The sequence below is a fragment of the Lytechinus variegatus genome, chromosome 6 (assembly GCF_018143015.1).
Source record: "Lytechinus variegatus isolate NC3 chromosome 6, Lvar_3.0, whole genome shotgun sequence".
NCBI lineage: Eukaryota > Metazoa > Echinodermata > Echinoidea > Temnopleuroida > Toxopneustidae > Lytechinus > Lytechinus variegatus.
The window spans coordinates 31,153,804-31,181,786 of record NC_054745.1 but is presented as its reverse complement, the minus strand read 5'-3'; the positions used below and the strand labels follow the sequence as shown (position 1 = coordinate 31,181,786).

Here is a 27,983-nt window from a genome sequence, read left to right as displayed (position 1 = left end):
TCAGACTGCTCAGCTTTCCCTCAAGTAAATTGTTTCCACAAAGCCTGAGTTGGGTGAGTCTTTAAAACTTCAGCATGGAATATCAAGATTTATCATTTTTCATTAACTCTAAACTTGAAGGCTACATGCAGCTTAAATAGGCATGGCCCTATGATGCTCCCTTGTGGGACGTCCATGTTATAGCATAATTACTTGTGTCCTATAGATATTTTTTTGGCAAATTATTTTGAGTTTGTTGTGATTAGGAAAATTTGCTGTACAAGAAACAGATGTACATGGACATACAAGTAGTACTTACAATCTGCAACCGTATTTGTCACACTTAATACATCAAAGCAATGTCTCCAAAAGCACTCTGCACTGGCCCTGTGGCTCAGAAACTATATGAACATATTCTGTCAAGGGGTTTCGTTGGCCACCTGGCGAAGTTCTCTGTCATATATATGTATGGGAACCACATCTCTATTTGCTTTTAATTTTTGCCTGGTGGGTGTTTCATAAAGCTGTTTGTAGGAGCGACTTTACGAAGGACTGGTGATCCTTTCTCGTTGTAAATGGTATATTCATTGGCGATGGTTTAGTGCGTAAGAAAGGATCACCAGTCGTTCTTAAAGTCGCTCTTTACAGCTATATGAAACGGCCCCCAGGTGACACAGGGAGTACTATTCTCCTATCGTGTCAAGGGCTTATCTTTGATACCCACCTGGCAAAGTTCTTTTTGACCGTCCCCGACCGGACCGTTGATTCATGGTTCCTCTGTTTGAATTGTCGGTTTGGTGCTGAAAGCCCGTAGTTATTTCCGTTCAAACCTGAATCCTAGTGAGAATGAAATAAGATATGCAAGAGAAATTAATATCATGAGTTGATGAACTAAAAACAATATAGACAGAGCCACATCTTCAAGAGACCAATACAGTGTAAATCTTATCTCTTTACATCAACTTTTTTTTTGGGGGGGGGGACTTCAACTTCCAGCAGGCCCTTAAGAATTGCCAAAAGGCAACAATATCTTAATATAGGGCACATTGCTATATTTTAGCACAGAAGGGACAGATTGAAAAGGGCCCCCAAATACTCAAGGCCAGTTGATTTCAATTGGGAGAGACAATATTCAAATTTAAACTTATTTTAATAAAGAGGGGGCAAAATAATAGACTACTGTATTTAAAACAAAAGTTAAAACAGAGCAATCACAGACTTTATTTTCTTAATCCTCTCTCGTTTTAATGCAGAATATTTCTCAATCATATTTTCATATTTTTCCTCACCTCTACCCCCCCCCCCATCTCCACCATTTTGCTAAATTTTCTTTAATAAACACTGCTGCCCTTCATCCTAACTTCCATCAAAGAAGTCATGTAGGTCATTCATCAATAAAAATTTGACCAACGTCACTGCCAAGAAAAAGAGATGATACATGTATGCAGGAATGATAATATTAGAGTTTTCATCTTTTTTTCTAAACTAATATGTCACCAATGAAAGAGGAAAAATGTCAGAAAAACTGTTAGAAGCAATTATTTAAAAATTAATAGCAGAGTACAATTAATCTAAGTACTTAAAGTTATTAAAATAAAGAAACTGAATGTCTGGCAGCTTTTCAAATTGATTACAGTAGATTTCTAAATTTATTTCAATCAAGAAGAATTCCATTTTGATAAAGATTTACCGACCAAAATCTTTGGTATTTCCTCAATCGTGCCTCAAAGATTAAAAACCCACTTTTGAAATGGTTTTAGTATTGTACGTACACAAGTACACATTTATTTATTCAATTATAACAAAATGTATATATATTTTGTACATATACACAACTGAGAACAGAGTACAAGCATCATACCTTGTAGTTTTTAAACAAAGAGTACACAAATATTGACCCATGCAACACGTACAGTATGTACACACATACACAGCGTGCATTTTGTTTTATCACCCATGCAAGCAGCCAGACTCTACTCATCACCACTATTTTCTGTTTGCTTTTTTCATGATTAATGAACAGAAAAATAAATCAACTCAAAATCGAAATCAAATATGAAATAGTTCAAGCTTTATACAGATGAAAAAAAGAAAAGACCGTTTTCAACACGACATAAAGAAACAATACCAAAACACAAATAAACACAAAGAGGGCACTGAAATGTATTGAAATTTGGAATAGGGAGACATTATACAGACATGACATTCTCCTCTGAAAAAAAATCTTAAAAGTAGCCAGGGAGGTTAAGTTCCTGCCGAAGTCCGAGATGCCGCGGTTGGGGTTACAATTTCTTGCATAGTAAAGAAATCGAAAGTGATTATTCAAGGTGAGTCTGCATGATAGCTTTATCATTTGATTTACAAAAGCAGTAAAAAACAGCATGAGAATAATCTTGCGCAAAGGATTTCACGTTAAGAAAAATGAAATAAAATAAAAATAAATTTTAAAAATCTGATGAAAAAACTATTTGAAAAATCAGAATTCTGATTTTATTCATGATAATATCATTGGAATAACAAAGAAAGGGCAAAATAAGACTACTGTAAGAACAGGGACAACAGTCTTTTAATATGTTTTTTTTTTGCAGAACAGTTAATCATTTCATTTCTAGAGTCATTTTGAAACAGATCAAATTTTGAAATGTATTTCAATATAAAATGCATCTTTCTTTAGTATAACATCGCTTTTTCCAAACCATGAAATACCTGGTGGGTGCTTCATAAACCTGTTTTTGTAAGTTAAAGAGCGACTGGTGAACCTTTCTTAAAGGGGAAGTTCACCCTGAAGAAAACTTTGTTGTGAAAATAGCAGAAAAAATAGTAACAAAATATTGGTGAAGGTTTGAGGAAAATCCGTTAAAGAGTAAGAAAGTTATTAGAGTTCAAAATTTTGGAATTGTGACGTCATAAACGAGCAGCTGCCCCATGTGTTATGCAATATAAAATGTATGAATTTCAAATTTTGTCTGGTTCCTGATGACTTAATTTTGTTTTCTTTTCATGATCGGGTATGAAATGATTTGTCTATTGATATACAAAAGTTACAGTGAAAACCATTTTCAATTTTCTGAGAAAATGACATTTCATTGATATTTTACCATTCGCTATGTAGGAATGCTGCTCGCATATGACGTCACAAATCAAATAATTGAAATTCTAATAACTTAATTATTTGATGAATTTTTCTAAAAACCTTCGGCAATACTTTTTATTATTTATTCTGCTATTTTTACAATAAACTTTTGTCAGGTTGAACTTCCCCTTTAAGTGCTGAATAATCGCATTTTAAAAGGTGAATTTTTTTACCACAATATTAAAGGATCGACTGTCCTTCTTAAAGTCACTCTTAACTTACGACAGCCTTATGAAATGGCCCCTATAGCTGTTTGTAAAGCTACGTACAACCACTCATCCAATGAACAAGGTTATGATATAACCTTGTTCTCACTTATATTTCCATGTGTGGCAAAATAAGGGTGGCAATGTTTGGCTTATTTTCTCTTTTTCCTTGGGGCGAATGCTTGATTTTTTTTGCACTGACAATTTCCATCACACTTATTATTCATACAACTTGACTCTTATTTAAATTCGATTCTTTAAATCATTTTTTTTCTTAATTAAAAATAGAGATCAAAAAATGAAAATTTTCTTGACATATTACTTTCCACCAATAGAGGGCATACAAAAAATATGCCCCAAATTCAAGTTTTTGAGCGCTCTGGTGAATACAAAAATTATTCCCAAGTTACTAATGAAAAATAGATTTCAACTGTATGGAAATTGGTAATTTTGGTCACAAAAGTGATATTTTAATGATTTTTTAAAGTGTGTGCTCTGTACAACATTGACATACCATAGTCCTACCTGTAGATTCCCCACAGGCAGGGTGGTAGCAGTGAAAAAGTGCGTACAACTGGAATATATTCTTTGGTGCTATTGTCAGTTTAACATATTATGTATTTGCACAAGAAATGTTCACTAGACATTCGCAAAGTCGTTCCCAACTGTACGAAAAGCTTTATGAATTTATACCCATCAGTACTTGTGGCCTAACAGACACTTGTCAAGTTTAATTGCCCGCTAGCCATTGCACAATTTTTATTCAATGTGCAATCAAGCTTTTAAGTATAAATTTGTTTTCCAATTTTCCCCATGTTATGAAAAAAAAGAGGAAAAAATGCATTGAAACAGAAAACAAACACACTACACATAAAACACAAACAAGAGTTGGCACATAAAAAATGGATCCACGTACAATGAACAAGTAAACACAGAGCATTTAATAACAATATGTTTTTATAGCACTTATCACAAAACATGTCTCTCAGTGCATATTTAACTAACAGCACACCTTTAAAGGGGAATCCAGCCTTGGTCATAAAATGTAGTGTTGGAAAGGAGAAAAATAGATAAAACAGAATGGTGAAAGTTTGAAAGAAATCGGACCAGCAATAAGAAAGTTATGGCTGCTTTAAAATTGAAATCCCTATGATTATGTAGATTTCAAATTGGCAACTGGGTAAGTAAATTATGACAAGAGGCAAGGACAACTTTCCCATAGGCCATGTACTTAATTATCAGGGATTTGTTGTTTTCTCCTAACTGCCCATTCCCCTGGGGCAGTAATCTAAATATAACCCTGGTAGTATATTGTTTTATGTCCTCATGAAAGAAAAATAAAAATTGAAGTAAAACATTTGAAAAAATGACATATTAGCCATTTTATGTATTGGAGTAACATGAAAGAGTAGTCCTTGCCTTACATCACTGTGACATCGCATATGTGGCCAATTTGCAGTCTCCATGGATCCAGGGATTACCAATATTCACAACTTTAAAAAAATCATAACTTTCTTATTATTTGTCAGATAGTGTTCAAACTTTCACCTATCAACTTGTCTGATTTTTCTTATTCCCCTAAGAACAAGTTTTTATTTGGGTTGGATTCCCCTTTAAGGGCAACCTAAAATTGCTTTTGTTCACCAGCAGGTACTAGATTTGAAGACAGTCATTTTTCCTCATTTTTAAATTTGCCCTTTTTTTGTACTTTTAAGTTCTCTTTACTTTTATGTTTTGCTCTCTTCCAACTTTCCAAGCGCCTTGAGCATTTAATCAAAATGGAAAGGACGCTATACAAATCATAGGTATTATTATTAAAAGAAGATGTGACACTATTAAGACCAGGAAGGCTAACATTTTTTTGTGTGTATGTGTGGGTGTGTAAAATATGCCGCTCATTTCCTTCATTGCTGATTGAGTACATGTTTGACAGTTTATAAACCAAAAGAAAAAGTCAATATTTATGCTTTGAGGGTACAACGTTTAATAATCGTTAAACCATTAATTTGAGGGATTTACATGTATTTCCTTGTCAAAAAATGGTGTACTGTGTAAATAAACTTTGTTGAGTTCTACAGGGTATATACGGGTACAGATGAAGAAAATACAATGTACATTTAAAAACAAACAACACACACATAATGGATGCAGCTACATTTTGTAACCACATTTGAACACAGTGTGTCCTCATGCAGACTTTGGCTAATACTTCATGAATATGTACACTGAAAGTTCATGAATAATGTATACGTGGGCACAGCAGACAATAACCACCAAAACATTTACTGTACATGTACATGTAGACAGCAGAACAACTGCATAGAAGCTCATTTTAATTCTAACATATTTTTAATAGCTTACAAGGCAAACACAAATTATCTGCCTCAAAATAAACAAAGTTGACAAATCATGCACTTTTTCTTCCACATCCCCTTAGTAAATCATACACAGAATTTATCTACATAACTTCCTCATAACATGGCAGTGCAAAACTCTGTTTCCTACTAATCCACCGCAATGTTAAAACTAAAAGATCATGCACTCTTTCCAAGTATCCCTTCTAGGTAATAGACAGCATTTGAGTCCAGAGTGCATGGCTTCATCCTTTCAGTACATGGCAGTGCAAAAACCTGTCTACTATCTTACTCACTGATTTGGATCTGTTCATGTACCTGGGGTGATATTGGCCAGTTTGTGTTGGCGGGGGCTCGACCTGAATAATTACAATGCGTCTCTATGTAACGACACTATATTGAGGTGAAAGTCTCATAATGAATATGCATGACATTAAACATGAATATGCATACACTTTGGATTGGAGAAAGCTTGAAGAAAAACATCCTACATACTGTTTTTCTACCTACATTAAACAAAGAGGTTACTACTAATCTGCATAATGATGAATATGCATATGGCATTGTCACATCTCACTTCTGGGTAAACCTGTAATAGAAATCTATTGGGAATCGGGATTCTAATCAACAGTATCATGAATATTCATGACATTGTAATGAATATGCATGTAAATTTTGATGCCAGAGGTAAACCTGAAAAGGGGTGTTTTCACACACAGTATACATTTACATTTTAGAGCAGTATGCAATCTATGAAATAACAATGAATAAATGACACAACATGAACCCAGATGCCTATTATTGCAGGGAATGGAAGGTGGGGGGGTGGGGGGTGGAGGATGTCACCCATAAACGTGTCTCTACAATACATGCACTTTGTGGCCTCAGGGATGTCAATTACTAGCGGCACAACTTGCATTTAAAAAAATATTTGGAATTACAACAGCAGGTTCAACATAGTAAACAGAAAGCAAAAAAGAAAACAAATACAAAAGGAAATCAAGAAATCTATGTGATATGAGGATAAAAAAATATTTAACATACATGTAGTAAACAAAAATAAAAAAGAAACCAAATAAAAAAGGAAATCAAGAAATCTATGTAATATGAGGGTAACAAAAAATATTTTGACTATAAATGCCAATCAATCACTCGGTACAAGTATACCCAAAGCTTCAAACAGCTGACACAAGAAAATCATATCAAAGTTTTAAAATAAGAAAATTAAAACACAAGTTGGACAAGTTCAAAAAGCAAAGTTACATTTCATTCAATACAACATCAATTCAAAAGTACTTTTCAGACTTACATGATTGTATTCAGATTGGGTGAATCCCTACCGAGGAAAGAAATTTGCTGAATACATTTAAAGCCCATTTTCGAAATGACAAACAATTGATATTAAAGGGGCAAGCAGTGGATAAGATACTTTAAGTATAGTATAAACTTGTGAAAATATTCAATTTTCACAAGTTTATACAAGTCTCATTTAATAAGTTTGAAAAATACACCCCCCCCCCCCTGGAAGATAATTGCCTGAAGGCTCCCATAGTAATTCATATAAACTCATGCTGTTAACTTTCCAAAGCCTTTATAAAGTAAAAAAAAAAAGGTTTTAAAAAGTAGTAATAGAAATAATAAGCTCCATAATTGCTTTTCAATTTGCAGGTTGCAGCTACCACACTATTTTTGCTTCATCCCCTCCACCATGAAAAAAATAATGCCTGAGAAATGCTAGCATCCCTTCCATTTTTAGGCAGTTAGCGATGGGTTTTTTTTTTAAGAAACTAAATAAATGCATGCTTTGAATAAAACTTCACCAATGTTTATAAGACTGAGAAATTAGCTTTTAAAGTTGCATTTTATATGCAGCAGAAGACCCACCTTTTGAACTTTAGCACACTCGCACCAATGGTAAACTACATGAAATTCCTACACTTACTGTACAGAGAAACTACAAAAATGATACAAGTAGACTACACACAAACAGTAGGCCTACATGTATGTATCTACATGTATCAGCTTGTTCAGACACGTACATCCCTAAAACTGTACAATGTACATGCTGGGTTCACACCAAACATCCAAGGGGGGTGGAGTTCCTTGGTCGAAGAGAATTTTCCTCCAATCTAGGGCCTGTTGCAGAAAGAGTTGCGTTTAAACGCAAGTCAAAAAATCAAACGCAAGTCCCAAATGCGCGCTGTTGATTGGTTGAAAATCAAGTTGCGCATGATTTTTAGAGTTGCAATCGATTGCAACTCTTTCTGCAACAGGCTCCTGAACGGTCATAGAAAACTCTCACTCCTTGCCCGTCTTGATTATCAAGGGGGTTCAGTTACCAAATCATAGGGAGAGAGCGCGATATGGGTGCACAATTGATAGGGCGAAGTTATTTTCACTGAATGTGTGCATAATTTCTGAAATTGGGACATTGGATGGCTTGCCTGTCTTTCGCACACAGCCATCGTATATCAGCCCTTACATAAAATTTGTATTTTAAATGAAGGCTCTGAATCTGTGTTTAAGCCAAAGAGACTGGGGAGTTTTTTTTTTGTTCCACGACGCACAACGGATTCAAGGACATAGCAAATGTATTGTTGAATGCCCTTCATGACAAGGCACAACCAAGAGGTCTGCTGAAAACCGGTGAATCAAAACAGAAGTTTCGTCCCTGGAGGTCCCTGGACATAACGACATATTTGCAGTTTTCTGTCGTCTCCAAAACTTGGGACAAAGCTACTGTTCCGGTTAATACCAATTTTCGACAAAGACCTCCCAGCTGTTCATTGTCAATTGGCAGATATTTTTCAATACATTTATTGTCTTCTTCAATCCATTGCAGTTGGTAAAACTCCCTTCGGGGGCCCATTTCATAAAGGACTAGCAACTGTTGTAACTTTGCCATTATGGCAACTACCATGGTAAAACCTTGATTCTGATTGGCTGATGAGCCCTGTTTCCATGGAAGGTGCCATAATGGCAAAGTTACAACAGCTGTAAGTTCTATATGAAACAGTCCCCTGATGTGAAAGGTCAAAGAATGTTCCTTCCCCTTGGACAATAGTGTGAACCCAGAGACACTGCACATGTAGAATGCAAACAAACATGATGATTTGCATGGATTTTACGACCTACACTTTACAGCCAAGATTAGGAAGTCTGCTTACCTGTGTACTATTGCTATTGGTAACTTCCTGCTATCGTTGGCCAAGTAGACAAAAAAGGTACAACAAAAAAGGAACAGAACATCTTTATTCTTCGTCACCTTGAATCATCGAGGGGAAAATGCGAACACGAAACCGATACCATGAAGTCAAGGTTCAACAACAGGGGGCTCTACAAAGCGGTAGTCATTTTGCATGGGCAACTACTGACCCACATGATTTTTTTTCAGAGTAGTGTAAGGACACCTGAGCTCAGATATAACTACATGTACATGTACCTGAGGTGACACGACATTTGAATTTGCTCGTCTTAGAGGGCATATACACTGTATGGTTAGAGTTAGGATTATAGAGCTGTTGGTTCAGAATAATGAAGGAATATGATAAAGGGTTTATTTTAGTTATGGAGGTAAAAGGTACATATTTCGCTTAACGTGCAAATTTTCAATCGAAGTAATTGTCGCTGGAGCACATGTCAAGGAACCATACCTCAACATGCAATATCCTATTTCATTAATGGAAAAACTTGGATTCCCAATAATATATATGTACACGTATGTACATGTAGAAGGGACAGCAAGGAACTGGAAGTTAGGAGCTGCATGTTCAATCACCCCCCCCCCCCCTCCCCTTCAGAATAACATTATACACAGGGGCTGCTAGTACCTAAAAAAATTACTGATAGAAAAATAAAAGGAAGTAAATGGAGTTTAGTTGGGATCCTTGGAAGAAATTCTGAAGTCTTCAAAACCAACATCAGTTGGCAAACAAGACTTGGGGGAGCAGTATATATTATTGATTTGGTCATGAATGTTATCATTGAGGATAATGTTATGTTTTATTTTCTTCTCATTTCCTATTATTATTTATTGAAAACGCAATGATTGGTAGGAAAACTTTTTAAAAGAGGGTTTTGGGAGGCAGTCATGCAACGGTGCAAAGACAACAACTGTGAATAACATGCATTATCACCCCAAAGTTAATCAAATCCACTGCAATTTGATCTTGGTGATATCTTTGAAAAAACAAAACTATAAAACAAGATTGATTATAGATGAAATGAAAAGGAGTGTTGAAACATTCCTGATAAGATCAGCACTTCCTTTTACATGCTGTGTAAAACCATAAACCACAAATGGGGTTTCAATGGGTGGAATTTTTCGAAACAGAAGTCCATAGCGGATTCCGGTGAAACTAAACAAACGATGTCATTCGTTGAACGAGCATCAAGGCTTTTCAAACGCAAATCCATTCCAAAGGGCAGGCATTGTTTTTTTTTCGTTTTCTCTGTTTTGCAATCTAATTACTCACAGATTGATATCTATCCAGAGTGCGTGACTGCCCCCTCCCGGGCCCCCTCTTTAGACCCCTCCCCTCCCTCGCTATTGAACGCCCATTGCTCGCGTCGGGCGCGTTATCGTGATCCTCGGCAGCGTCGCCGTTATCCAACGAGCCGAGGTACATGCTGTGTCGGAGGCTCGCGGCAAAGCGACGCTGCAGCGGGGACAAGTGCCTATCATCGGCTATTTCCGGGGAAGGGGATGTGTCAACTGATTGGTGGCGTGTGATGCCAGGGGAGGTGGGGGAGGGGGCGGGGGAGTGGACCTTGTTGGCTAGGTTGATACGAAGGGTCTTCTTCTGCTGCAAGAGGGAGTGGGGTGGAATCAGTTATCAAGACAAACTTATTCAGCTGGCCAACACCTTTAAATTGTGTTAGTAATATATAGATCAAAACATACCTGTAGTCGTAGAAGGGCATTTTGGTGTCAACTTGGATCATGCATTTTAGTTCCCAAGAGAATTCTTAACAAGAACACCACATTCATGTACATGTACATTTCAAATCATAATTTCTTCCTGTCGCCTGTCGCCCTCGTATTTAATGATTGAAGAACATGAGCTTGCCAAGTTGTATCTCATTCAAGTTCATAATTCAAAAAGGACATGGACAGTGTATGATAGAACTGATTATTTTCACAAAAACATTTATTTTTCCTCAAAATCAAAAGAAATAGAGTGTAAGACATGTCTTGTCATTTTCCTACTTTATTCTATCTTTCAATCACAAAAGAACCATTGTTGATTTGAAGAAAAAAACTGTGATTTGATGCCAAAAAGGTAATAAATTTTAAATTATTGAATTCAAGAACTTTTGGCATGTTTGGTAAAGTAACAGCAGGAGAAGCAAAAGTTAAAAAATGGGTATCCATTGTAAATAATTTTTATAGTTAACAGTTGAAATTGAGCATCAATTCTATTCCTCTTGTCCTGGTGTTCCCCAGGGAGCGGTTTTGTCTCCTACACAAATTAGTGCTGTCTATGGTCAATATGTTAAATAAGAGTTCATGTTACCTGCTGCTGAGCATCATAGCTTGATTGGCTAGCTCTGTCATCCCATTCGTCATCCCAATCGTCTTCTTGTGAAACTGTACTTTGCTGTGTTGTGAGTTGACGGCTGCCTTGATTGTCCTCAATCATCTGTGAAAACGGGTCCAAAAATCAAAACAAAAGAAATAGTGAGTGATGGACATCATCGACTCTCTCATTTGCATATCGCTGAGTTGTGCAAATCACCGTTTTGTGAAAAGTAAGCGAAACTTTAAAATGTCATAACTTTCTTATTTTACAACCGATTTAGATGAAATTTGCAGCGTTATGTTTGTTTGATTTTTCTCTATCGATTCAAATCTACAATTTTCTGGGGTGGACTTGACCTTTAAAGTATCAAAGTTGTGTCTGTACTTGCAGACTATATACTCTGTATACAGTGTGCATGCATACATGTTCAGCCCATAGCATCTTTCCAATAATATGATTTCCACATTTAAGCACGACTGATGGGCAAAGCACACATATGCCTGTCATCATGGCTAATTGCATTTTCATAATCTAATGCTCATTTTCAATGCTGAAAGATGTCAAACAGTTCACAGTACATGTGTGTATGCTGAACTTGCATTTCTGTAAAATCATCTGTAAAAACCATCTGTCTGCATAATATTCCCCCCCAAAAAAAAAATTAGGTGTTGTTGAAAGGTAAAGTTATTTGTCAGTTTTTTTTTTCAGCTTACATGTATGATGAAATTTATTGCTTGACCTTCCATTTTTAATTAGGATGAGCACTACAACCACTTTCAAATGAAGAAGAGTGTTAACTTTCCTGACATAGCATCATGAGGTATTCAAATTCTAACAAAAGAAAACATAGCATAGACCAGAGGGTGGTTTCACAAAGATTTAAGTATGACTTATACCCCTTTCATAAACCCATCCTCCAATTATCCGCCTAAGAGTAATGCGGATAATTCAATAAAAATTGCATTCACAAACTCCGAAAATAATCCGCACTGTTTCTTACAAGCGGTTAGCCCCCGACCTGAAAAAGGCGGGTATTGGAGCATCAAAATAATGCGGATAACTCTGGTCCTGCTCCGATTTTACGACCAAATTATGCGGATAATATCCGTATAATTGGGTTTATGAAAGGGGTATTAGAGTTGCACTTAAATGCCTAGTTGCAAGCGGTATAATAGCCATTACCGCATTGGTCAGATCATGCCAAGAGGAGACGCGCACTACTGCGTATTGATCAAATAAGATTGCGCGTTGCATATAATGTACGCGTCCGCATTCAAGTGCGACTCTATATTACTGAAATCTTTGTGAAACACCCCCCTGGTGACTATATTACATGGTGTACGTACTACATGTCAGGGCTCAAGTTTGGATATCATTTTTGCTGTCTGCGTTTAGCACATTGACCATTATTTGGGCTACTGCCAAATACCAGGGATAATGCATATTTTCGTTCACACTCTCCAGTGGTTGTGATTAAAAGAATGTCTTAAAAGGAATTAAAATAATAATCAAATAAAAAAATGGATTTGCCAGTTTTATAGCCCAACACTTCGAGTCGGTCCTTGTTTTAAAGTAAATTGAGTTTAATAGCCTTTTTCGGACAGATAATATAGCTCTCACTCCGCCTGGTCTTGATTTTATTCGTAAGATATTTAAAGGACAAGTCAACCCCAGCAAAAGGTTGATTTGAATGATAGAAGAAAAATTGAACAAGCATTTCACTAATTTCATTAAATCTGGTGGCCGCTTCACAAAGCTGTTCTTATAAAGTTAAGAGCGACTTTTAGAATGACTGGTGAATATTTCTTACTCGCTGAACCATCGCTATAAAGTGCAAGAAAGGATCACCGGTCGTTCTTCAAGTTGCTCTTTAGTCACGAACAGCTTTATGAAACACCCAACAGATGTAAAATAAGAAGGTTATGACATTTTTAAGTTTTGCTTATTTTTCTTATGCACATCCTGGTCGGTATGCAAATGAGGGGACTGATGATATCACACACCCAGTATTTCCTTTGGATGCCATTATACAAACTATGAAATATTCAATTTTCACCTCATTGTTATGTGAAAATATTAAAGTTTTATTCCTCCCTGAACATGTTGAATTGCCATTGTTTTTACATAATGTATATCGTGGTTGAGTCAGGTTGGTCATAATTGTCCAATCTGTATAAAATAAATGTTGTATAATTCAAACGATCAAAAACAAAAGAAATAGTGAGGGACATCATCGACTCTGATCTGCATGTCCCTGAGTTGTGCATACACATATCATACTGTTTTGTCAAAAATAAAGCGAGGCTTTAAAATGTCATAACTTTCTTATTTTACATCCAATATCGATGAAATTTACAGCATTACACTTGCTTGATTTTGCTCTATTGATTAAAATCAACATTTTTCTGGAGTGGGCTTGACCTTTAATACTGAAACAGCGATACATGGGCATTCCGGCATTTTGCACTGCAGAAAGGTACCGAGTCTAATTGTGTCAATTTCCGACCAAACAACACAAATCTTGATTCCTCCTGGGAATCGATCCAATTTGGTTTAAATTGACTTGGGGAAAATGGGACAATGATCCCTCGACCAAGAAGTGAAACTTCCTTCCCTGATTCGATAATAAAACACATTGAATAAGTGTACTTCCAATCCAATCTGTGATTGATTTCCTCAAAACTACAGAACCAAGTCAAGTCTCCCCCAAGCACAGACTCAACTAGACACTCTAACAAATTATACCATCAAGGGTGGACACATTGGCCCGTATTCTGATAGCAGGTTTAAAGTTTTGATCATTATAGCCAATTTCAAATCACTAACAGTGGAGATATCATACTTCAGCTCACTTGGCTCTCAAATCATTCATGATTGTCTAGGAAGTATAAATAGATGATTGTCTTCACCATCGATGAATCAGGAAACAGCACAGTAAACACAAGAAACATACAACTTAATAAAAATTTTGATACTTTTGGCTTCCCATGCAACTTTAAACATGAGTTTATTAAAGTTAAACCTGACTTCAGAATATGGGCCATTAGGTGTATATAAACTCTATGAGTGGACACTAGTTAGTCTGCAGATACAGACACTTGGTTTTTACAATTCGCATAGTGCATATCAAATGCAGAGTCTGAAGTAGTGAGACTAGATTCACTTTGTAATGTGGTTGCCTTTATATCTGATACAGACAAAGACTTCAGAGTCTTGTCTTCACTCTAGACTCTAGAAAAATCTAAGCATGGTACAATTGGCTAAAGGTCAAGTCCACCTCAGAAAAATGTTGATTTTAATCAATAGAGAAAAATCAGACAAGCACAATGCTGAAAATTTCATCAAAATCGGATGTAAAATAAGAAAGTTATGATATTTCAAAGTTTCGCTTATTTTCAACAAAAAAGTTATATATGAACGATCCAGTTACATCCAAATGAGAGAGTCGATGATGTCACTCGCTATTTTTGTTTGTTTTTTATTGTTTGAAACATACAATATTTCAATTTTTATGAATTTGACGATTAGGACCTCCTTGCCTGAAGCACAAAATGTTAAAATAATGGAATTCCACGTGTTCAGGGAGGAATGAAACTTCATTTCACACGACAATGACGAGAAAATAAAAATATTTCATATTTCATATAATAAAATACAAAAGAAATAGTGAGTGGGTGATGTCATTAACTCTCTCATTTGGATGTAACTGGCTCGTTCATATAACTACAAGTATTTTGTTGAAAATAAGCGAAACTTTAAAATGCCATAACTTTCTTATTTTACATCCGATTTTGATGAAATTTTCAGTGTAATGCTTGTTGAATTTTTCTCTTTTTATTCAAATCAAATTTTTGTTGGGGTGGACTTTTCCTTTAAAGTGTCAAATATGAGTCTGTGCATGCAGACTATACTGTAGGTAGAGACTGGGATGCTAACACCCTGTCTGTATCATACAGCATGGGGGGGGGGGAGATTACATACATACATACATACATACATACATACAAACATACATGTACATACACAATGGCAACATGGACATGAGGAGTTCTTAAGACCCCCTTTTCACGTCTTGCGACCCGTTCCTAAGCGTTTGTTTTCTTTCTTTTTTCATTGACTGTCCCCCGCTCCTATAGGTCACTCATTTCAGGAGTCAGCTCTCAAACTCCCACCCCCCCCCCATCATTTTGGATTAAATTCCAGTTCCCAAGCACCCCCCCCCATGCAGAGAACCACCTAACTTGCTACAGTTTAAGCCCCTCGTTTCACAAGCACAGTTCTTCCGTTCTCGATGGGGATCCAGATGTGGGGGCCACATGGATAAATTAAAGTTACTAATCAAAATCAAGGATAGAGTAGAAGATCAATGCTATATTAAAGCAAAGTTAATGTAGCTTTCATGCAATGGGAGCAGGACCAGGTCCAGGTCCCGATTCTCACCTCAACGTATGCCTCTGGAACCAGGCCAAGCTGGCCGGAGGGGTTCCGAGCCTCCCACCATCCCTCGCCGACGTCCTGACGGACAATCTGTAGGACCTCATTCTCGTATATCGTCAACTCCCCATTCTCCGCTTCGCCCGTGAAGTCGTAGAGGACTTTGCACTGTAAATGAAAAAAAAGAGCAAAAATAACACTTTTTAATAGTAGCACAGTGAAAAAGCATGATTTGCCAAAGCCATAAACAGGGCCCCATCTTACAAAAGGTTACGATTGATCCAATCAATCATAACTCTATGGAAATCCATCAGTGTCATAATTTTTTTCTACAAGAAATTTGCAAAATGTGCTTTGTAAAACAAAGGATATCACACCAAATTGTCAAGAAATCAATAAATTTATGGATATACACTGTACATGTACATTCATATTTTTTTTGATAAACATGCATTTTATAAGTTGACTTTGAAGGCTTTCCATAGTTGCCATTGATTGGATCCATCGTAACTCTTTGTAAGACGAGGCCCAGAACTCAGTGTACTACAGTACATGTACATTGAATTCTGATTTGGATTTGAGTAGAGTGCAGGGGCAGCGAACATGGGGGAGGGACTGGTGGGCTTTAGCCCCCCCCCCAACTTTTTTACAAAATCATGTACAGAAACATAATGACCATCCGATTGTGATGTTTTCCATGGTCAGCCCCCCTGCTCCCCATTTCTGGCTCAGCCCCCCACTTTCAAAACTGTTCCACGGCCACTGCTTGTAAATAAATTTCTTGCTCATCATTACAAGACACATCCAGGCACCCATACACAAAGCTCTATGAGCTAGAACATTTCCCTAGGCTTGATTGCATGAACTACAAAGTACAATCAATCATGAAAATCTAATCGCTATCCTTTGTGTTACAGGACCCTGATTGAAATTCAAACCCAGGACCCTGTTTAGTAAAGCCATGATTAGGTGGTTTCAAACCGCCTCGATCACAAGAATCCCCATTAAATTACGAGAACTTTTTAAGGCTAAAAAATACCCGTTAATTATTCCTGCATTCACACCGCCCTGAAACACATCCTTCGGGATACGTTCCCGAAGTTACGAGCATGCGCAGTGTGGTCTGATAAGCAGGCAAGGCGGGAGATTCAAAATCACTAGCCCAGCAGCCACCCACGCCGCCGCGCCCAACGACACGCTGGGATAAAAGTTCCCGTAATTAGCTTTCACGTTGCCAAAATACCTGCAACCTTGGAAAAATCCCCACGAAAGTTCTCGTAATTTCGCCAAGTTCCTACTATTTAGCGGGTATTTTCTTTCGGGGAGATTACGCGTAGTTTGCTTTCACATTACCAAAATACCTGGTATTTTCTGATCGGGGTAAATTTCCCGATCAGAGAATACCTGGAACTGGCGAACTTCGAGGCGGTCTGAAACCACCTTATGAGAACCACTAGACCACACAGCACCCACATTATAATCATTGAAAAAAAAGGACATGAATGCTATGTACATGTATCCTCATCATGATGACAGAGGCAAACATGTCAAATGATGTCAAACGTGAAAGAATGCTAATGATCCCAAGGCACCTTTGTTGAATTTGAGCAAAAAAAAATGTACGGAATTCAACTATTTCCCCCATATGACCTTCATCATCCCCAAGTCATAAACATTCCATCTGTTCTATTAGTCTAGCGCTCCAGACTCTCTCTGATTACATACACTACTAGTATACAGGGCCTTCGTGAACACTGCGATATAAAGGCACAAATTGGCATGCGCCGGGGAGTGGTTACCAGGGTTCAACCCCCCCCCAAAGAAAAAAAATTGAAGACTTTTTTTGGGGGGTGTGAGCATTTCATTCAGCCTGAACCCGCCCCTAACAATTCTGCGTACGCTACTGTAGCCATATGATACAAAAACTGAACAGTGGCCTCTTCCATTGCCCATTTATTCCACTTCTTAAGACCCTATTCTAATCTTTCTTAAATCGGTTCCCAGTATGCCTATAGGAAACTAGTTTTGAAGAATTCTCACTTTACAAGTTTCATCAAAATCTTCTGAACTGAACGTCCATCTGATGTACTCATCTTACCTTTGTCTGTTTGATTTTGTTTCTAAAGCTTTGCAAAACGATCGTGCGTAAATTAAGGTCACACTTTTTATGACACTTTTTAGCCGAGTGTGCACTAGTCAATCGCCATGGAATTTTGAGATCACGATACCAGCGAAACCCTTGACCTACTTTATATTTCCGTCAAGCGAATTGGACTTTGGGATCTTGCCTTCCGTCTGAAATACATTTATGATTTTGACTAATTTTGTGTGAACTGTAAGAAAGTTTTTATTGAAAATCAACTTCATGACAATTTTCCAAAAATGTGCACAAATTATGGTCACCCCATCTATAGGTGGTTTCAAACCGCCTCGATCACAAGAATCCCCGTTAAATTACGGGAACTGTTTTCGGCTAAAAAATACCCATTAATTATTCCTGCATTCACACCGCCCTGAAACATACCCTTCGGGATAAGTTCCTGAAGTTACAAGCATAGTATGGTCTGATAAGCAGGCAAGGCGCGAGATTCAAAATCACTAGCCCAGCAGCCACCCACAGCTCCCGCGCCCAACAACGCCCAACGACAAGCTGGGCTAAAAGTTCCCGTAATTTGCTTTCACATCGCCAAAATACCTGCGACCTTGGAAAAATCCCCGCGAAAGTTCTCGTAATTTCGCCAAGTACCTACTATTTAGCGGGTATTTTCTTTCGGGGAGATTACGCGTAGTTTGCTTTCACATTACCAAAATACCTGGTATTTTCTGATCGGGGTAAATTTCCCGATCAGAGAATACCTGGAACTGATGAACTTCGAGGCGGTCTGAAACCACCTTCTGACTCCCTAGCCTGTCACCTCCCCCCCCAAAAAAAAATGGTAATGGGCAATTCCACAGGTTGGGACAAATCTGTAACGTGAGTAACCGACACATTCCAAAGATTTGCCAGGAGCATAATAGAATTTCCCAAGTTTTGTTTTTATACAAAGGATAGTCAGACTGTGTACTTTGTTGTTATACGGAGATGTTTAGTTCCTATCAATAATAATGGAGTTATAGCTCCAAGTATGAGTCAAGGTGTCTCCAAATGTAACGTGAGTAACCGTGGAATAGCCCTAATGTCAATCTATCATAATACAGGCCTGATAATGAATTAGATATCAAAATAAACAATTATAACAAAATAACTAATTGATGAATGAATAAAAGAACAAATGAGAAATTCAAAAAAATGTAATTAAAGATAAATACCAGTTGTGATAATGATCTCAAAATCAGTTTTAACAGAATCCGATAAAATTACCACCAAAGTATTACATGTATGTGCCAAATGACTCTAGAGGAAAATGACTTTTGTGTACATGTTATTGCTGAGAAACAAGCGAAATAAGGTACTGAATTCCATCAAATTTCGGATATTTTCCAAGCAATATTGGTACACTGTCCGACATACAGAGCTACCAAGTCTCACGCATTATGCGTGAGACTCAAGCCTCACGCATTATGCGTGAGACTCAAGCATTTTGGACTCTTGTTCATCCCCTCAAATCTCTGTCTCACGCAACTTTCACAGCCTATCCAAATATACATTGTACACAACGTCTGTGATCTCACTCAGATTCACAGAAAATCTCACGCATAGCTGGTCTTTGAACTTGGCATCTCTGGACATATAAGCCTTTCTGTGTTTATATTATAATGATCATCAGAATTACAGGTTTTGAGCGAAGACTTCACGATTTTACAAATATCAGTTTACGTTTATACCGATGTACCATTAGGCCTATGTACATGTATAGACATGTATGATAATATGGTAACAATTAACCTTGATTTAAGAGACTTTCTGATGAAATAATTGCTATTAATATGTGTACTTGCATACCAATAAAATGTATGGATACTATGTATAAACCTACATGAACACCAGGTCTGGATTTTATGTTTTTGTAAGCACATCATTTCTCACGTGCACCTTATTGCAGAGCTGCCAACCAGAAAAAGAACATGTCAGTATTTTCAGAGTCTGAAAATCAGTATTTCAGTGAGGAAATCAGTATTTTAAAAAAATAACATAAGACCACATACAGCTGAAACTTTAGAAGTCAGTATTTTACACGAAACTAACAGTTTTCTTCTCACTGTTCAGTACTACATGTAAATACTGAAAATTAGTACTACTTGGCAGCTCTGTTATTGCCTGACCAATTGTCTGGAAGCATGGACACAACCGAGAATTATTATACACCATGCATACAGAGTAAATATTACTTTATCCTTGGACCAATAAAGCACAACAATGTTATGTGTACAGTATTTTGTTTCTTTTCCCTTCTGTTTTCTTTCATTCTGGCTATTACATTTGTTGTTAAAAGCCACTTTGTTAACGATAAAAGGGAGTAATGAACCATGAAGAAAAGTTGTTATATGAAAGGAATATTATGAGAAATTTTAGGAGGATTAGGGATTAAGTGGAACATGTATATAGGGCGGTCTGCACCAGCCAGAGTTTTCAAATAACTCTCTTTTTCGGATGCGGTAATTATCCCGATTTGAACAATCTCAAGATTATTTGTAATGGAGACGCAACCATCGCGATACGATGTAGCTCGCAGGATTAATCTCAGCTTGAAATCCTAATCGACTTAGGTTTATTTGCAAAATAGCGCGCTATTTACGAATTATCCTGCTAATTCGCAGGTGCAGACGCACTTGAGATTTGACTTGGGATTATTTATTAACGGCGTCCGACCATAATGCATCGATGCCTCGCTCGAGCACGCATTGCTCTTCTTGCGCTGGTGGAGATGGGGTTTCTTGTATCTCGAGATTAATCTTGAAGAGGGCTGATCAGGCTAAAATCTTGAGATTGAGCATACTCGGGCTGGTGCGGCACCGACTTATGTGTGGAAGTGTTGTTTCTAAATTCTCTGTACATGTAGGACTGGTGGGGAGATCTCTTCTGGACTGAATAAATCGTGATAAGTTTCAGGCAGGAAAGACATTGTGTTAAAAAAAGAAAAAGAGAAAACATTTTTCCATTGCAGGAACAAAATCAAAAGAGAGATGAGAAAGGATGATTTTTTGTTTAATAGCTAAATACATAAATAAATATTTATATTCATTTATTAATCTATTTACTTATTGATTTATTCATTCTCTTTTAATGAAAGAAAGAAAGAAAGAAAGAGAGAGAGAGAGAGAGAAAGAGAGAAAGAGAGAGAGAAAGAAAGAGAGAAAGAGAGAAAGAAAGAAAGAAAGAAAGAAAGAAAGAAGGAAGGAAGGAAGGAAAGGAAGGAAAGAAAGAAAGAAAGAAAGAAAGAAAGAAAGAAAGAAAGAAAGAAAGAAAGAAAGAAAGAAAGAAAGAAAGAAAGAAAGAAAGAAAGAAAGAAAGAAAGAAAGAAAGAAAGACAAAGAAATGAAATAAAAAAGAATACAGAACTAAAACAGCTGGAGTATATAGTAATATGTAGGAACAACTTTCAAGGAACTGAATAAACTCAAAGGGAAAAGCACAAAATTATTGTATCGCACTATTAAAGGATGACAGATTGGCTTTATAAATAAAGTGTGCAGATCAACACCAAAAAGAGGGCTACGTAGTAATGTACAGACAAAAAGACGGACATGAAATATAGAAAAATAGAAAAGTTTCGAATTTGAATCTTTCAAGCATTAAATCTCAATTTCCAGGCAAAACACACACACACACGTACTTGGCAAGATTTAGAAGGAAGGAAACTGACAAATCATTTCTCCTTGAACAAAGGCAGGAGACTGCATTGGACAATGCATTGTAGACACAAAGCAGATCTAAATCGTTATCTTTCATGTGCAAAATTACAAAACTTGTTTTTAAAGGGCCACATTGCCCCTAAAAAGAGGATTTGAATAAAATTAGAAAATCAAATGAAAACAGTTGAAATCCTAAAAAAAATCTAATAAACTTTAAGAAAATGTTTGTTTAGCGCCACAAAACACTAAACAGAATAATACCCATATTAAATATGGGCAATACATGAACATGCAAATACTATTAAATTCAATTTATGAGCTACATAAGCTACGACAATGGCAATTGCGCACAGAAACAAATTTAGTGCCTCATTTGCAGGCGTGGGCAGAAAAACTTTGGGAACTGAGCAAAGCCTTGAAATGCCATAAACTTTCTAAAAAAATCACATCCAATTATGGAGAAAAAAAATTAGGACATCAAACTCCCTTGAACCTCGTAAAGTTATTAAGAAAGGTATTGAGGTAGACTTGGCCTTTATAGACTTGGCCTTTAAAGATAAGCCCTGTAACATGGCAAAAAATCCCAAAAAAATTAACACCAGATAGCATTATTTTGTCAATGCTAAAAAAAAATGGTCAACTTTCAAAAAGTGCAACAATAAGATAATAAGAACGATAATTGCACTTGGTCTTACCTTTTTCATCATGGTGAAAGAATTACAGTGCACACTATTCCACTTTTTAAAACTTGTGTTTTCCAACTTGCGATTACCAAAATTCAGCAAACATGTAGTCCATAATTGTGATTGCCCCTTTCCAAGGAAATATTCAGTTCAATTCACAAATGTACAATAGATGTCAATTAGGACCTGGGTCAGAGCATGTAATGTACGTTTACATACGAAGTCAACAATGTCAGCAACAAACAATGTACGTGTAGGAGGGTACATGTAGTCAATGGCCAAATTGATCAGAACACATTGTATGGAATCCAACATGAGGAAGGATGTGGGCCCACAGTATCAGGTATACAACTTCTGAGAACCAGCCAGAAATGAATGTAAAGAACTCAGGAAAACAATGTCATCCTCAAGACCTCAAGTGAATTTGATTATTCCTTTTATCGCAGCATCCCTCAAACACATTGGACTGGTTTTTTTTGAGGGGGGATAAACAAAGTCTCATACAAAATCAAGTACTGTATCTCCGATTCTGAGGGAAAATTCTCAATGGTTAAAATCCTCAAATCCTCCTTTCAAAGTTTCAGACCTACAATTGCAGATACTCCAATTCTGAGAAATAAAAAACCTTCATTCCTGAAATATCACTCGTAATAGCAAGAGTTCCTGCATCTCCAATTCTGAGAAAAACAAAAGTTCCTCTTACTCTAAGACCACATTCGCGATTGCTACTCTTTACTCTCCAATGTGTTAATTTCCAATTCTAAAAAATATATCTCTCGAAGTTCCTGAAGTACATGTATCACTCTCAGATTCACAATAGCTGTGCGAATGATGTTGCAAATTCTTTTCATTCAAGGATACTTTGCAAGACCACTCGATTCTAGTTCTAAGGCTGCCCACGTCACGTCACAAAATATAAAGCAATGCAGAGCACTTTAAAAACTCATACAGCTGTTTATAATGTTAACAGTGTACAGTCAGAGAGCCATGTCCAGTGTATACGAGTAACAATTGGGGAATCAGTCATCTCGCGATTAGAGCCTTCCCCTCACTTATGATGTCACTGTGGCTAAAAGCAGTTCGGCTTCCCAGAGAAGCGACAATCGCTTTTCCTCAAAGACAGTCTCCCATGCCTATGACTCATCCGCAGAAGTCTACATTGAACTGTCACACATTGAGAGAACTACATACATGTGTTCCTTTCAGAGTGAGCTCTTCCCATTTGACAAGACTCCACACTATTAAACCAATTACCCTACTACTGGTCCAGCCTGTTCTTGTCAGACCAGTAGATACCAAGTTTTTCAATCTTTTACTGGTCCAGGGGCCTGTTGCAGAAAGAGTTGCGTTTAAACGCAAGTCAAAAAATCAAACGCAAGTCCCAAATGCGCGCTGTTGATTGGTTGAAAATCAAGTTGCACATGATTTTTAGAGTTGCGATCGATTGCAACTCTTTCTGCAACGGGCCCCAGACCTAAAATTTACTAATTAGTCCCCAAAATAAAGAAAAACAAAAAAAGTTCTGGAAACTAGTTTCCAGTATAACTAGTGTTTGAAAATATAATGAGAACGGTGTCTTATACACATTAACACCTGCTTTTTAATAATAAATTATATCAGGTTTTGGAGTTTATGTCTGCTGTCCAAACCCTTCACTTGAGTAAAAGGGATTTTTTGGAACAGCAAGGGGTTTTTTATGTGCTAGTCTTGTATAATGACCCAACTGTTGATCAAAGTTTCAATCAGGAAACAGTATGTGCCTGCATGGTGCAGACTACATGTGCATATTAAAAGTTTCATGCTGGCCAGAAACAGTTCATGCAAATTCTTTTGGCTTCACACAAGAAAGTCTAACATTTTGCTTTGAAATTGCAAACAGTGCAATCATAGTGGAATCACTTAGAAATCCAATTTCTGGAAAATTACAGGCACTTTGCTTTCATACAGGCAAAATACCAATACTGTCTTAATATTCAAATGGGTGTCAAAGCACAAATTGAAGAGCAGACAATATAACAAGATTTAGGAAGTAGTCATGTATCTAGTTTACGCTGAGTCACCGAGGACGATGGGTCGAGTTCAGGTCGAGAGCCAGCTGGAGACCAGGGCCCTGTCTTACAAAGAGTTACAATTGATCCGATTAATCGCGACTATGAGGCTGTTCTCACTACGTTCCTAAAACTAGTTTTGTGGAAACTAGTTTAACGAGTAGTGAGAATGGTCAAAGCGGTCTTGGAAGCGATCTTCCAAACCAGTTTGGAAAACCACCTCGCGATGTAGTTTTCAAGATCGCTTTGCCTCGTTAAACTGGTTTTAGCGTGAGGACACAACCGTTCTTCGGGAAGCGATCTTCGCACATTTTGAGCGCGCTACTCTACACGACAGGTGTAGAATGCCTATGGTGCGGTTTCAAATTTCGCGCAAAACGTGCCACCCCACTGAGAGCGTTTCCATAGCAACAAGAGCGCTTTACGTGAAGTGATTTTGAAAACCACTTTCGTGTGATCAAGTGGGAACGCCAGCAAAGCGATCTTCCAAAGTGGTTTCCTGAACCAGTTTCCAGTAAAGTAGTTTTAGAAACCGTAATGAGAACAGCTTCTATGGAAAGCCAGCAAATTCAACACATAAAATATGCATGTTTGTTCAACAATTTTTCTAGATATGAATGCATACCCATAACTTCATTGATTTCTTGACAATTTGGTGTGTTCTCCTTTGTTTACAAAGGACTTTGTGCAAATTTCCTATAGAAAAATATGACAATGATGGCTTTCCATAGAGTTACGACTAATTGGATCAATCATAACTCTTTGTAAGACGGGGCCCAGGACCCATCCAAGACTGGAAAGATACAAGGCCTACAAAAGAGCTCTCTCTTCTTTCATACTTGGACACCCGAGTTGTCTAGATCAAAACTACATGTATGTCACCAACATAATGCAAAACTTTAAACGTCACAAAGAGGATTATTGCATTTGTAATTGGAAGGACTGCGATGGAGGGGTTCTGACCCTAGGCCCTAAAGAGGGTTGTTGGTTCAAATCATCTGCAGCAAAAAATAATACATTATGCAGTGCTTAATCTACGTTTGGATACCTGGCACGAATTTATTTCATCAAAATCATCATCATCATCATGAATAGTAATATTTGTAGAGGTATCATTTCTTATTTATCATCAATATTCCTGTTAATTGTCGTTTTAAGCGCAACCTTTTCATCAATTCCAAATTGTATCTTATCCATATCAATTTGACAGATGACTTTGTTTTCCTTGTTTGTAATGTGCAATTTCAAACCTTTCATTTATATCCTATTCAGCCCTGAGTGGCCATCGTGATGACACCAGTCAACAACTCTCTGCACATGGTGACCTCCATTCTATGCAAATCGGTACGAAATCATTTCAAATGAAAATTCTCCACAGGAAATTAACGCAGTCGCACTTCACTTCGACTCTTTGCCAAATCAACACAAAACAATGGCCAAAAATAAAATAACAACTTTGCATGACCGAATGAGTCAGGTCTAACCAGGATATCAATGAATAACAAAGGCAAACCAAAACTTCCTTGACTGTTAAAATAACATGGAAATGAAAAGAAGTTGCCACATTGTATACATGTACGTGTAAAGGCTACAGTTCAAATGATTACATGTGTATACTTTTGACAGTTCTAAATTTTGGAGGACTATTAGGTTTCAAAACTTCCTTGATTATTAAAAAAAATATATGGAAGTGCATAGTATTGCTACATGTTGTACCATCTGTATTAAGTCTACATATAAAATGATGTACATATTACATGTATATTTGGGGTTAAATTTGACACTTTTTTTGTTTTTGTTTTTTTGCAGAATTAAAGATAAATTCCAGTTTCGGTAACGATCTCAAAATGACTTTTTACAGAATGTACATGTAATATAATGACCACCCAAGTGAAGTGTCTGTTTGTATGAATAAAAAATATCTGCCAAAGGATTCTGGAAGAAATTGTGTAATTGCTGAGAAATAAGCAAAATAAGCGCCGATTCAGTCACTTCCGTCGGGTCTTTATTCCAGCAATAATAATACACTGTCCCACGTGTGCCTATCTGTGTTGGTGATCTTCAGTGTGAACGTTTTTCAGCGTAGATTTCAAGATTTCACAAAGTTCAGTTACATGTAACTGTACCAGATCTAGATCCTCGATGATATTCTGAAAATTACATGTAAGCCTGGTTTTACAGACTTTCTCATGAAATCAGTGTTTACTGCAACTACTGGCATTTCTCTTTAAACAGGTTTCAACACTTCCTTGCCTGTATAGAAACATCAGAGTATTATAGACATGTGTGGTGACTCAACCAAAAAGTGACAGAATCTTTATTTTTCCCGGATTATACAGTTTTTTAAACCATCATGACAATAAAAAGTGAATGCATAGATATTCCAATACACACTATGGCCCGTATTCTGAAGTCGGATTTACATGTAAGTTTTTAAGGATTTTTGTAAGGATTTAACGTTGCGGTTTATTATGGATAGCCAATTGTTACATAAATCGTAGAGATATCAAATTTCAGCTCATTTGGCTCTCAAATCATTCATAATTGTCTAGGAAGCAGAAATGGATGGTTGTCTTCACCACTGAAGAATCAGGAAAGAGCATGTAAATAAAAGAAATATACAACTTGATGAAAATTTTGACACTTTTGGCTTCCCATGATTTTGTCAGAGTTATACCCCTTTCATAAACCCAATTACTATGAATTAGGCGGCTAATAGCAGCATAATTTGGTCGTAAAATTGGAGGAGGACAAGAGTTATCCGCATTACTCTGATGCTGCTATTATCCGCATAATAGCAGCATCGGGATAAGATTTTGAGTTTATGAACGCATTTCCAAATAATGCGGATAATTGCCATGGTGCGGTCACAAGGTCACCCTTTTCCAACACAACCGCATCGGAGGGGGCGTGTCCAGTTGTCATGGCAATTATCCGCCTTTTTCAGGACGGGCGCTCGTAAAAATAATGCGGCTTATTTTCGGAGTTTATGAACGCAATTTTTATTGAATTATCCGCATTACTCTTAGGAGGCTAATTGGAGGATAGGTTTATGAAAAGGGTATTAGACCATGGTAACTTAAACCTGACTTCAGAATACAGCCTATGAATATTTTCCCCCAGGACTACATGTGTACGCTGACCTGTCTCAAAACTTCACTTACTATAAAAACATCAGCACTGTAGAACAGTATGCACTTTGAATTATTATTATGTCATAAAAGTATTTAACTCTTTTAAGGATTCATTCAACAGGTTTCTGATTTATTTCATATTAAGCTTCCTCATTGCAAGAAACTAGATCAGAAGTAAATTCATTCTTACATACACAGGTACAAGCTACATTGTATTCATTGTCCTGCCTAACCCATTTCCAAGAAATTATTGGATTCCTAATTCTACATTGTATGTACAGTGTAGTCTGTAGATGTAGTTAATATTGAATAAAAATAATAACAATCAGTTCTTAGAGAAGCATAAATGTAAATATTCTCTACATGTGTGGAAGAATTATTTTTTGTATAGGGCTCGTTCATATAACTATTTTGTTAAAAATAAGCAAATCTTTGAAATTTTATAACTTTCTTACTTTACCTCCGTTTTTTATGAAATTTTCAGCATTATACTAGTTTGATTTTTCTCTATTTACTCTAGTCAATATTTTTCTGGGATGGACTTGACCTTTAATAAAGGAAAGTGAAACCTTCGCAACAAGATAGCTTGTGTGACAACAGAAAAATCAGAGAAACAGATCAACAAAGTTTGAGAAAAATCGAACAAATATTGCTACTGGAGTTCAGATTGTAAATAATGTAGATTGCCCCATTGGCA

The 27,983-nt window shown here is 36.9% G+C and overlaps 1 protein-coding gene across 1 annotated transcript in view; it reads right to left on the bottom strand.

The window, feature by feature from the left end:
• Positions 1-22,262, bottom strand: part of LOC121417362 (sorting nexin-33-like) — a 50,561-nt gene extending 28,299 nt beyond the window's left edge. Inside the window, 5 exon segments of the mRNA XM_041611046.1 lie at positions 704-816; positions 8,840-8,869; positions 11,189-11,314; positions 15,635-15,796; positions 22,117-22,262. Of these exon segments, the coding sequence (XP_041466980.1) occupies positions 704-816; positions 8,840-8,869; positions 11,189-11,314; positions 15,635-15,796; positions 22,117-22,128 (443 nt within the window). The 5' untranslated portion in view covers positions 22,129-22,262.
• Positions 22,263-27,983: the final 5,721 nt, after the last annotated feature.